The following is a 13,353-nucleotide window of genomic DNA, read 5'->3' as shown; positions in this document are numbered from 1 at the left end:
TTAAAAAAAATCATCCTGGCAAAGAGGGCTTCCAAGTTCATATAAAAGACACTGATTCGCCATCAAATATGGCTAAATTACTAAAATTAGAAAAAATACTGTACTGGCCAATTTGTCTATTAAAGCAAAAATGAAGTAACCTATGAGGAGGAGTATTGGGAGTAAAGTTTTTTTAAATTTATTTTGAGTTTTCTCCCTTGCAGAATATAAAGTAAAACAGATTATAAAAAAGTAATTTTGAATTCAGGCTTCATACATATTAATAAAACAAGTTTGTTTGTTTTAAAATTGTAAAATAATACATTTTAGGTATTAATTTGTATCTGAAGAAAAACATATAGTACAGGTAAAACAAGTAACACTCTAAGTAGATGAAATAAATTGTGGATAATTTTTGCTGTATTGTGTCCTTTGGTAAAATACCTTACTGCCTTTGCTGGCTGTCACCTTAAAATTGTATTATATTGAAATGACTGAAATATGTACTTATGTTATTACATTTATATGTACATATTTAAAATGTACTTTCAGCTTTCAATAAATTTTTAAAACAATCACTAGACCCAATATACTATTCTCCTGAATCATTTCCAGATGTAACTACTGTTATTAATTAAATTATTTGGGCCCCTCTGATTTTTCAAAAGGAGTTCCTAGAAATTCTCCATCCATACAAACAAAACAAAAATGAATTCCAGATTTTTTTTAATGTTGTGACTAGATTGCACTTAATTTTGTTCATGGGTAACAGTAGTAGACATCACACTCATTAAGACACTTACTCTTTCTCCAAATATTTGTTTGCACCTACTGGACATAGACTAGAAAGCATGATTTAATAAATTAATACCCTTCTGTGATGTTTGCCAACAGTGGTCAGTTAAAATTTGCAACAAGCTGTATTGTACATAAATTATTAAATAATTATATAGAGGATCTAACTTTTGTATTACAACATGTTGTTGACTAATATTAACAAGGCCTCATTGCAAAGGAATGATGCCATACAACTGTGGATCACTTTCAGTAAATATAGGAGAAAATGAGTGAAAAGTAAATTATATTCAAACTAAATAACACAGTTTTTTCCTCATGAAACTGGAAAAATATTCTTTGTTCAGGACTGAAAGACAGTGTGGCAACAAAGTACTTCAGGCTGTTCTTTCTCACAGTTTCAATAAATATATGAATTTGTTTCTCAAATTTACATATGTATGTTACCCAGGTAAGCAATATCAGGCCCAACTGTGACTCTTGGTTATTTTGGGCTCAGCAGCAAGGGGGCCTTTTGTAACATTCATACCAGATGGTTATATCAGTTTAAATACTGCAGACTTGCAGAATTTTAATGTGCATATTATTTTAAGAAGCTTGTTAAAAATAAGGAGTTTTTCTTTTTTTTTAAATCATTGTTAACAAATCGAGAGGAACTTGTATATTTCGTTTATTAAATTGTTTCTTTTCAGTTTCATGATTCATTTATTGCAATAAATATGTTTAACAAAATAGAACAACAACTGACATTTGTAAAATTGCATTGTAACTTTGATAATTGTTTTGGGGGAAATTACAAATAACGAAGGTATGTGTCAGCATGTACTATATTCACCTCAGTTAAAACTGTTGTAAAGTTCTGAGAATTAACAAAGACTGTCATTTATGTGTGTCATATTTTATATTTTGGCTGCAGGGAAAGGTAACACTATTCATAATGCAAATCACTTTTATTTTTTATGTGATGTCTTACATATTTACCAAAAAATGATGCTTTTTCTCTGAAGTAACTTAACAGGCTTCTTTTATACTTGCATTTTACTTTTTGTTTTTAGATAATTGATATTGTAACATATTACAAAGCTTTTGATGTCAAGATCAGCTGATTTATGTAAATGTTGTGTTTTTGTATGCATGTGAAATGATAGATTTAATAAAAAAATTTAAGACTGACCAACTATTAAGAACTACAAGTAGAATAACTTGGATTGTAATTTTTTGCCCTCTAGCTACTGTTTCCTTATATAATATATAATCACTCTGTCTTACCGTTAAGTACTGCTGCATTTTCTGTACTTTTGAGTGGGGAGTTGGGGTTCAGTTCCCACCATCTGTTCATTCCTAATCAACTACTATGATTTGTCCATTAGCAAGGAACTTTACTTTTTTGGCCGTGGCGAAATATAACTTTCAGAGCGTTACTGTGCTGTAAAACACCAAAAGTTATCAAAAGTACACCAAGCTTACTACCTAAATTCCATTTTTTAAAAACTATTAACAGTCAAGCACATTATAAAGTATCTATGGTGATGGAGGTTAAACTAATGATTTTGTGGAAAAACTTGAGACTAATAAATACTTTGATCCAGTTTTATCCCTCATATATGGCTACAAAACAGTTGTACAAATAGATCATTTTAGACTGCTGTGACACTCATACTAAAATGTTTAGAATTGGTAGAAACATTATTTTCAGTTTTCCTTGCATGTAGAGATTCCACACTATAAGGCCCTTGATAATATTGTTCATGTTACATTGCAATTCATTATAACACCACGTTAAAATGTCCTCATTATAACACCATGTTAAAGTGTCCTTCATTATAACACCATGTTAAAGTGTCCTCATTATAACACCATGTTAAAGTGTCCTCATTATAACACCATGTTAAAGTGTCCTTCATTATAACACCATGTTAAAGTGTCCTCATTATAACACCATGTTAAAGTGTCCTTCATTATAACACCATGTTACATGGTCCTCATTATAACACCATGTTAAAGTGTCCTTCATTATAACACCATTCAGGTTATAAGACTTATCACTAGAACACCTATCATGTTATATCACAGCTTGGTAAATAATGCTATTCTCAATATATCACAGTTCAATATATAATGCTATTCTCAATATATCATGGTTCGGTATACAATGCTATTCTCAGTATATCACAGCTCAATATATAATGCTATTTTCTATACATCACAGCTCAGTATAATAATACTATTGTCAATATATCACATCCCAATGTATAATGCTATTCTCAATATATCACAGTTCAATTTATAATGATATTCTCAATATATCACAGTTCAGTATACAATGCTCTTCTCAGTATCACAACTTAATATATAATGTTGTTCTCAGTGTATCACAGCTCAATATAATAATACTATTCTGAATATTTCGCTATTCTTGATATATCACAGTTTGGTACATAATGCAGTTGGAAGTTAAGGAACCCAACTATTTTGTTTTCACAAAGGAGCACTATGGCTTGCAAAATAATAGTTACTGACCAGTTTTAGTAGTTTTGTATCCACTGGCTTGCACCTCATGTATAGTGTACTCAAAACTATGTCATCCATGTTTTGTCAGCAAACTGTCCTGATAATAATGTATATTCCACTAGTTGTTGAATAACCAAGGCAATATATTTTCTCATCTTTATTTGAAGGGATCTGTTTGTTAAAGTGTCAAATATGGTTACTGTAAGGAACTTGAGGGTGTTAACTTCAGGTTCAAAAAATTGTGTCAACATTGGAGTGGTGCCTAATAAGAATAAAGATGGTAGGTCAAGTTTATGATCTTTAGGATGTATTTTGAAGAGTGTTTTTTTCCCAAGTTTGTACTATAAAGAATGAGCCTGGGAGTAATCATGAGTCAATACATCATTTGTTCCTGTATATACAGACCAAATTGCAAATACCCTGCTCTATCATTTTCTTGTTACCTCAAAGAAGATGCTGTCAGTTAAATTTTTCAGTGTATCATTTTATTGTGAATTAAAAGAAATTTGGCATTTGGTAGGGTTGGGGAGGGGTGCTCTCAATATATTATTTAAATTACCATAGAAGTCCCACCCCGGGCTCGATTTTTTAGGGAGTGATATTAGTGATAGAGAGAGGTAAGGCTCCAAACCCCCCAGTCAGCAATGCCGACAGTTAAATTATTGAGAACACAAAATGTGAAATTCAAATGAATAACAATTTAATACAATTCAATATTCAAATTATATAAATTTCCCAATCACTCTTCTTCCTCTCGACCAAGTGATAGCCTATTGCATCCTTTGATTTATAATGTGAGTTCACTTTTCCACCTGTCCTTGTTTTATACTCATCTTTATCTCTCCTATCCTCCCAATTTCTTCTCTTCTTCCAACTTTCCTCTTAATTCCTTTCTCCTAGACTGCTCCTTCTCCAATTCCTCCTCCTCAACTAATTTTCCTCCTCATCCTTGACTTGTCTCCGACTAGCCTTCCAATCAAAATCGACTTCTCCACTAGTCTCTATTCTTCATGAGACTCAGGACTAAACAACACCGGAAGTCTGTCCCCTAAAAGCTTCCTGTGAAAACACAAGGATGTTAGCATATTTATTAGCCATCTCATCTCACACTAAACCAACAATCATCATATAAAGGCTATTACATTTTTCGGTCACGCATTCATGCACATCAAAATACCCTTATCATACAAACATCAATAAATTGCATCACATCAGTATATATATTCTTAATCTCATACTGAATAGCACAGCAATCAGATGCATTTCTGTACATTACACTCCTCCAAGTGTACACAAATATTCAGATATCCATATTAACTAATTTTACACACTGCAACCATTTTCCAAAGTTAAATTCAATTCAACAGTTGCAAAATCTAGAATATCACATGAATAAATGCACTAGTTTGCTACGAATTAACCAAATAACGAATTACAATATTAAATTAACTACGAGATAGCAATCTACATAACTCTTTACATAATCATAGCTCATTTCTCAAATACACATGTAAATTAAACACTACAAAGGTAATTCTACGTACTAACGATTATAGTAATGAAGTATACATACTGCACATAGTTACAATTACAGTGCCATAATATTCTGCAACAATTGAGCAAATACCTCAGTGATCTTTACAAAGCTTTGTCTTTCCTTAGAATTTACTAAGTTTTCCCGCCAATTTATGAGTGGCTTTCCCAGTTATTGCTTTAACTTTCCAGCACAATTTTTCACAATTACTGAAGTTTCTAGTTTAAATTACTCAGTTAAATTTGGATTAAAATAGTGAGCACACTTTCTCTCAGTTCCGATTGGATATAGATTCTACCCTGTTCTGTTCAACTTAGCAGACAATGCTCCAGCTGTCTGTCAGCATGGTGAGATTTACGATGCCAATAAGGGTCCTTTGTTCTTGAACAAAGCTTTCAACATCCACATGTGATTTTTGACACCCAACAATCTGGGCTCTCGTAACAAATACAAACACGACCACTATAGCCGTGGGTCTAACATATATACATGGCTTCTAACCAATTCCTTTGTTCTTGACTTAAGTAATTGCGGGCAGGCAACATGACAAAAATTAATCTGACTTTCATTGGTACGTAAATTATATATGGTTTGAGAGAAAGTCAAATTGGTTCCATAGATGGATCATTTGTGATTTGGTTTTCTACTGTATATACTCACTTATATGTCCACTCCAAATACAAACAACATACACCCTGATCTGCCTTCGCATAATGCACTGACAGGTCAGGGTTTTGTTGTTCTACTGATTACTCCTGACAATTTGTATAGACCCAGAACTTTCACTGCATTATGCAGTGGCTAATCTGGGTCCATGCATTTTGTAGCTTGATTGAACCTATAAGTGAGTATATATCATAATTTATGTTTTGGGTGCAACCATGGAAGCCATAACAATTTGTACCTCACATGAAAAAAATAAGTAAATTCATTGTATTATATTGGGTTGAAATTTAATGGCATGTTTTTCTTTTCCATATCAGATATTCCATTCGAAGAATATTATGAGTCTGTTCAAGTCAGAATTCATTGGAAAAACATATTATTATGTAGAACATGTGATTCATATTTCACGTCTTTTGTTGTTTTAGGGACTTTGCTTATGTGGCTCGTGACAAAATGAGTGGAACCCACATGTGTCATGTGTTCCGGTGTGATGTACCTGCACGGCACATTGCTAATGCTTTAAGAGACATCTGTAAGAAGATAATGATGGAGCGCAGTATCCAACAAAGCTCACTGAGCAAATTGGCACGGCCCACGGATCTTCCGAATCTGGAGACAGCCAATACACAACCAAATGGACAAAAACTCTCCTTCCAGTCTGTCTACAGTAGTACGTATGGATAGTTTCTTATGATATACATTTTAGAGGGGGTTTCCATGACTGTAAATTACTTTGTTATAATACAAGTAATACTGCTGCTGCTGATGTTTGCGGTGGTGGACTTTTTGGTTATGATAACAGAACATCTTGTTGCAGTGATGGTAATGATGATGATGACATTAGTGATAGTGATACCTTTTTAGCTCAGACTTAAGAAGTAGATGAGAACATTGTACTACCATCATCATCTGCACACAAAAAGCATGCAATAAATCTGACCTTCCATCGCATTTATTCTTTCTTCCTAGGTCTAGGCAACAGTATGTAGGTAGGTGCATTTGTTTATGTTAGGCACATCACCACAAATGTGACTGTATGAGGCAGATAAATTAAGGATTGAAAAATGTAATGTCAGTTGCACAATAGTTTAGAAAGAAATCTGTTCAAATAAAGGTAAACATTAGGAATAATATAAAATATAAAAATATTAAAATTCCATAAATTGTTTAAAATAACCTAAAATTGTAACAAATGTAAAATCCTTTTGTGTAATTGACTTTCCAGAAGAAATAACGTGTTTGAAATTGTATCCAAATAGACATGCATGCTCTTATATATAATGGTAATGCATATATCAACATTTTTGACCATTGAAATTGTATCAAAATAGACATGCATGCTCTTAGATATAATGATAATGCATATATTGAAAGTTCTGATTGCTAAGCACCCTCCGCCCACCTCACCACTGGTATGCTGATAACAGCAGTTTCAATCCCTGTTTAAACTGATGTTTGTTCACATTTTCTGATATGGTTGCTATCTACCAGATGTGGACTGTTGTTTTCAAGTTAAAATATTTTTTGACAGATGCTTCTTTTCCAACGCCAATGGAAGAACCCAAGAAAGTTTTACGATGTCACTACCTGGGATGTGAGTTGGTGAATAGACCAACAGGTAAATAAAATGTTAACTCTTAAATCTGACTTACTTTAATATTATTGCAAAGATGGAAATCATATATTGTCGGTTCATTTTTTTTCTCCCAGTGCAATTAATGCAGAACATGTTATTGGAATTTTTCATCCAATAATGTCGAGCCTCCCATGACAGAAGCTCAACAAAGCAGGAACTTTGGCATCCATTTGTAACCATATGTCCCTCCACACCCTAGGTTAAGGTCAGTGTTAAGGTTTTTCTCCTTCAAATATGTTCCCCAACTACATTACATTAGGTACTAGGCTAATATTCCTAATGTAATGTGATTGGGTTAGTATTTTTGGAGAAACATAACTTACTTAAAACTTTGCTTTCTTCTTTGAATACATTCCCCAGTCACATTACATTTGGAAAATTAGCCTGCGACTCACAAATCCCACCATACTGAAAGACGAAAATAGGCTTTTTTCTGTCTATTTCAGTAGACAAAGGGCAATAACTCTAGCCCATTCCTCTCTTTGGTATAGCCAGGTGTCGCTAGTTTGTAGCCTCCTTCAATCTAGCTGTTTTTGTGTTCCTGTAGGCTCATCTAATATCCCTTTTGGATTTATTGTGTGGATTTATACATCTGCTGCAGGCTGTATGCATTATTTTTACAATTTCTGCCAATTTTGAGTGATTTTGTCATCTTTTGGGACTTTGTCTTTTAAGACCACCATACCACCATGCTATCGTTGACCTTATACAAGGTGATTATGAGTTAGCCCGACTTTGAATTGTTTGCTTACTCTGTCTGTTACGGAGCTGTTATTAGCAAAATTCTAAAGTGCTGCTTGATATTTTGTATTTTATGCTGTTCTGAAAGAATTGTGGTTTAATTATTAACTAAGCATTGTGCGTAAGTTCATAACAGGATGTATGGTTTCTGATATGACTCTTTCCCCTTTCTATGATATGACAACATTTTAGCAACTTAGTAATTTCAATACATTACTAGTTTCTGTTTTAATTTTTTTTTGTTTTTGTGTCATCTCAGCAGAATGTCATTTAAATGTTGTATATGCAACTCCAGAGCATAGAAGTCTACCATGACTCTTGTTTTGTTTTATACTAAGTATACACCGACTGTGATATGCAGCATCTGTAATACATAGTCAGAGGAAGTCTTGGCTACCATTGTAGCTAGTTAGTCACATACTAATTTGCTAATGTATGCTTTGTTTTCTCTTGTGTAGTTTCAGGAGAAATGTGTACTAAATGCATGAAAAGCACATTTATAGCATTGGTTCTTCGGCATTGAAGGAAAGAAAAGACTGAATAAATCAAGGAAGAGAACCTATGGTTCGTTTTTGGTGATACTGATTCATTGGAGAGTATTCCTCAATTTTAGGCAGCCCAGTTCCCCTGCATGTCCAAGTATGCCTTTGGGCCTGTAAGTCAGTGCATGGGGTTCATGCTGGAGCCATTGGATCCAACTCTTAATACTTCCGTATTGTTGCTGGCTGGCCAACCGTCACCTGCCATCCCAACATTATCAGCAGTCCAGCCAACATAGCAATCCAGCCAACATTGGCAGTCCAGCCATCCATCATGGGGACCTTTTCATATGGGGATCTTAGTCATAGATCCGCCCATCCAGTCTCACTGTTTGCATCTTATCACTACTGTACCAGAGATTTCAATGAGAATTTGTTCACATAATCTGAATCATCAAGATCATCAAGTCCATTTCCAACAGGACCTGGATTTCAGCGAGAGAGTTTTTGCAACTCCACGGATCATTCAGTGCAGCAGTGGACTTGATCCCGCTTGGATATTTTTATGCGGACATTGGGAGCACAATGGTGACACTTTTCAAGTCCCCTTGATCAGACAGCCATGATCGTGCCTGAGAATTGATCATAGCTGCATCACAGGTCCAACTCATGTTGATTGATCATGAAAATACCACTGGAGAAGTCCCAAGCAGAAATAATGATAGGTGTCGATACCATTGCACACAGTGATGTGCCCACCTGTTGCCGACCTTCACTACTGTCAGCAACAAGTGGGAGCCTGGGGAATGACCTCTACACATCAACAACCTAGAAATGAAGGCTGTCATATACACCTTTCTCTTCTGAAAAGATCAACTCTTGGCAAAAACAGTCCTCATTATATCCGAGAACTATCTCCTCAAAAAGAGGGAGGCAACATATCACCTGACCTGTGTGTTCTGATTTGGCAGTTTCTTTGTTGGTGTGACAATCTCCATATCAGCTTTTACAAATCAGACACATTCTCATCAGTCTTAAGTTCATGGTCATCACTCTATCCAGCAAAGGTTTAGTCCTTCACTTGGAATGAACTTGCCATCAGTCAGCCTTCACTCAGTTTTGCACAGTTTGTGGGTGTCCGATGATCATCCTCATTGTAACTTGGTGGAATTACAAGCTACCTGCCTTTGTCTCTCCAGTTCCAGACCCCAAAGCTTGGGCAATGGATGCACTGTCAGTCACTTGAGAGGGTTTGAGGCATTCGCCTCCCCTGCCATGGTGCTGATACTGAATATAATCCAGAAGTTATGAGTCAGAATGACATGATTATGATAGTCCTTCTCAGATGGGACAAGCCCTGGGTCACTGATCTACTTATTCTATTGATAGATATGCCTGTAAGCTGGAAAACAGGATATCACCCTTCAAGCCCTTTCTTCATGGCAGTTTTGGGTTGTATGCCTGGTGTTGTACTCTGACATCTCACCAGATCAGTCACCTCATGAAAATTACTGCTTAGAAGCTTTTAGTTATCTCTGCTAGCCTCACGTTTGAACACAACCTTTCAATAATAGAAGCTTTGGCTGCCATGCAGAGTCAACATTCTCAAGCCTTCATCTCAGAGACTTAGCATCGCAGAGGCAAACCTTGAATCTTGTAGGTCCAGTGGTAGCAGCACAGACGACCACTAGACCCAGCTAGATCAATCTACCAAGCCTCTTAGCCTCTCTGGATTCACCGGTGAAATTTTGTAGGTAAGATTTCAATATTCATCTTGTTAACCATATGTTAGGTTCACAGTTCAACTGACCCTAAGCTATGTTGCTTATGTAATTAGGAGAACATGGTATTGTTCACATGGGAGACTTCAGCTATTCTTCCCTAGAAGGATACCCAAGGTAGAGGTTGGATGCTCAGCATCCCCTCATCCTATGACTTATTCTCCTAACATAATTTGATTGGGTAACGTATTCAAGGGAGAACATAAATTTTTAAGTAAATTATGTTTTTCTGAGAATAAATGCTAAATCACATTACGTAAAAACCCTCCCAACCTTCCTGCCATGCAAGCATCCTCAATAATATTTCGCTCAGCTAAAGGCTAGCAACACCGGGCGGTGCCAAGGGGAGGTTATGAGCAAGAGTTATTGCCCCTTGTTGATATAGACAGAAAAAAGACAATTTTCATATTTTAGCAAGGATGGATTCACGAGGTAGCAGGCTAATATTCCAATCTGATGTGGAAAGTATTCTCTGAAAAATATAATTTACTTAAAAATTGTCTTTTTATGGATTTAATTGATTGAAACCAAATTTTATATTACAGTATATATTGAGAAGATTTAGGTTCTTGTCACTTTTGTACATGACAGGTTGAGGCAGTTACCGTCCTGTTTGACTTGAAATTTTTTCGCTTGCTTGACAAAATGCATGTGCATGAAAGAACTTTCACAGGACATAACAGATTATGTTGGATAGGGATGTCTGTATTGACAAAACATAGGCTAAGCTTAATTGTACACGTCAGTAAACATTTCATATATTGGTTGTATGATTATTCTGTTGTACTCGAAAATTTGATCTCAGATTTTTCAATGAGTTTGTCTTTAAAATACATCTCTACTACTGGAGCATCCATGCCCTCTATACAAATGTCTGATCTGTGTTTTAAAGGGATTTTCATCAAAAGTTGACTACCAATGGCACGTGGATTCATAAAATATAACTTTCAGTTTTATCGTTCTTTTTCAGAAGAACTCTAGAGACATTACCAGAGCTATAGATAATCAAAATACCTTATGTCTTGTTTTTAATCGATGTCAAAAATCTAAAACCTTAAATTTGTTGTCATCATCAAACATCTAAAATCTGATTTATAATTAGTTTCAAACTATTGGCATTAAGTTTTTGTGTATTTATGTAGAGCATATTGTTTGGTGTTGTTCTCTTATATGGAATTCTGGAAAAGGTCTTAAATTTTGAAAATTGCTTCTCCAGGTCTTGAAAATGTTTGGAAAAATTTAAAAATGACTGAACAAGTGTTGAAAAAGTTATAAATTTTTATTATTATGGAAACCAGTAACATTAGTGCACTTTTGTATTTGTGACAAATGAATCTTGACAGAAGCCCTAGATCTCAAATTAAACAAATCATTTCCTTTCTAATCCTTGATGTTGACAAGTTGCCAGTTCCTACTTATTCTTTGTTCTACAGTTATATGATTTTGCCACTTCAATAAGAAAGGGGCACTTGTTTTGGTTCTCCATAATTGGCCTTGGGTGGCAACTTCAATAACACATGTACCCATCATCAAAGCAAACTAGCTACAGTCTTCAATAAAAGCAATGCATCCATCATCAAAGGAAGGATTCTGTTAATCTAGTCATGGAAAATGTTCAGTATTTATTAAATCTGTTTCAGGAATGGAAGTCATAAATAGTGCCATAGAAAGAATGTGCAGGCGAGTTCCACCAGAAAAATGGATGTTTGTCAGTGTCTTAGTTGCACCATCAACAGTTACTATTACAGAATATGGCGTAAGTTTACTCACTTCAGTTAAACCTCACCCCCACTCATTCTTTTGTTGTTAAAGGATACACATACAGTATTTTGTTCAGTTGGCTGACTTGGTTGGATATTACGTGACATGGTACATAGCATGATGACACTCTGAAGACCCTGGCAGTCATGCCATAGTACGATTTCATTGTATCATACACACTTTTTCTATATTTTCTTATGCTAGAATTTACAATTTTTACCACTAATAAAAGTGGTGAGTTTTTTAAGAGAAGCTATCCACAATTTATCATATAAAGTATAATTCTGTGTTGACCGTGCTTTGTTTCAGCCAGTTGCAGGAGCTTGTCAAAGTATTTGAAGAAATCAGAGCTGCTTAGATAGGAAATCTAGCTAATATATGGAGATACTGTCATTGTTTCATGAACTGTTCTTTTGATTAATTTTACAAACAAATTTGTTTTCTTTGAATTGGACAGAGCTATCTAATCGCCTGAGCAGCTCGAATATTTTTGAAATACTTCAACCAGTCATTCATTGGATGAGACTTAGGGTTCATGCTGAAAAAACAATTGATCCAAATACCAATGAAGTTGATACATGGAAAGTAGTTATACTTTTAGCATAATCATTATGATTTTTCACTTAATGTTTGCCTGAATACAGATTACATCAGTACAAAAAAATATATATATAAATATAAAAAGCAATAAAATGTTGTGCTTGTCATGTTTATAGTCATCCCTTTAATTGCACTCATCAAATAGATTTGAGAATATTCTGAAAAGAAAGACTACTATGTAAGAATAGCATAAGAGTTAATTTGTCCATCCTAGACCTATATTTACTTTACTAAATTTCTATTTATAGCAACTTTATATGACCCATATCTAAGAAAACAAATGGGTTTCTTTAATTTGAAACTTTGCCTTGCAAATTCATTATATTGGTAAGTTAGTTAGTGGACCAGTCTGAACTGAAGAAAATAATAGTGCCATATGTTACATGAAATGGAATTTTTCAGTTTGACTTGTGAATGAAATTCTTAGAGCAGATGGGTCTTTAAACTAAAAACATGTCAGATCAGAAAATGGACAAATCAACACCACTTTACAATTTGAAAAGAAGAATATGAGAGTGGTGTAATACAGTACTCAGGTTGAACAACATCATGCTCATTGCAGAATTTGTGGACTTTATGATCCTTTAGCAAAAGATAGATATGTAGAATAGTTAAGTGAATGTTGAATATAAATAATTTGTCTTTGTTTCTGGTTCTAATCCACATGGATTTTGCCCCTTTTTTGATAAGTATTTGGGCCTGCTGCAGTTCAAGTTAACAGCAAAATTTATTTTACATTTCTCATACAGTGTACTGTAGTTATAACATGTAATGTATATATATATATTACAATTTCATACAATGTACTGTAATCATAACATGTAACATGTATATATTACAATTTTCATACAGTGTACTGTAATTAATGTA

At 34.5% G+C, this 13,353-nt stretch overlaps 1 protein-coding gene across 5 annotated transcripts in view; it reads left to right on the top strand.

Moving 5' to 3' along the window:
• The window catches only part of LOC149798159 (protein Fe65 homolog), a 201,980-nt gene that overhangs the window by 154,142 nt on the left and 34,485 nt on the right, over positions 1-13,353 (top strand). For all 5 annotated transcript variants that reach the window (XM_089963264.1, XM_089963267.1, XM_089963262.1 and 2 more), the window contains 3 exons: positions 5,911-6,155; positions 7,017-7,103; positions 11,763-11,878. In XM_089963264.1, the coding sequence (XP_089819390.1) occupies positions 5,911-6,155; positions 7,017-7,103; positions 11,763-11,878 (448 nt within the window). The remainder of the gene's footprint in view (positions 1-5,910; positions 6,156-7,016; positions 7,104-11,762; positions 11,879-13,353) is intronic.

This window comes from Sinohyriopsis cumingii, chromosome 6, assembly GCF_028554795.1.
Source record: "Sinohyriopsis cumingii isolate HCF-2022 chromosome 6, ASM2855479v2, whole genome shotgun sequence".
Taxonomy (NCBI): domain Eukaryota; kingdom Metazoa; phylum Mollusca; class Bivalvia; order Unionida; family Unionidae; genus Sinohyriopsis; species Sinohyriopsis cumingii.
Note: the sequence above shows the minus strand (reverse complement) of the source record. Positions and strands in the feature narration are given on the sequence as shown.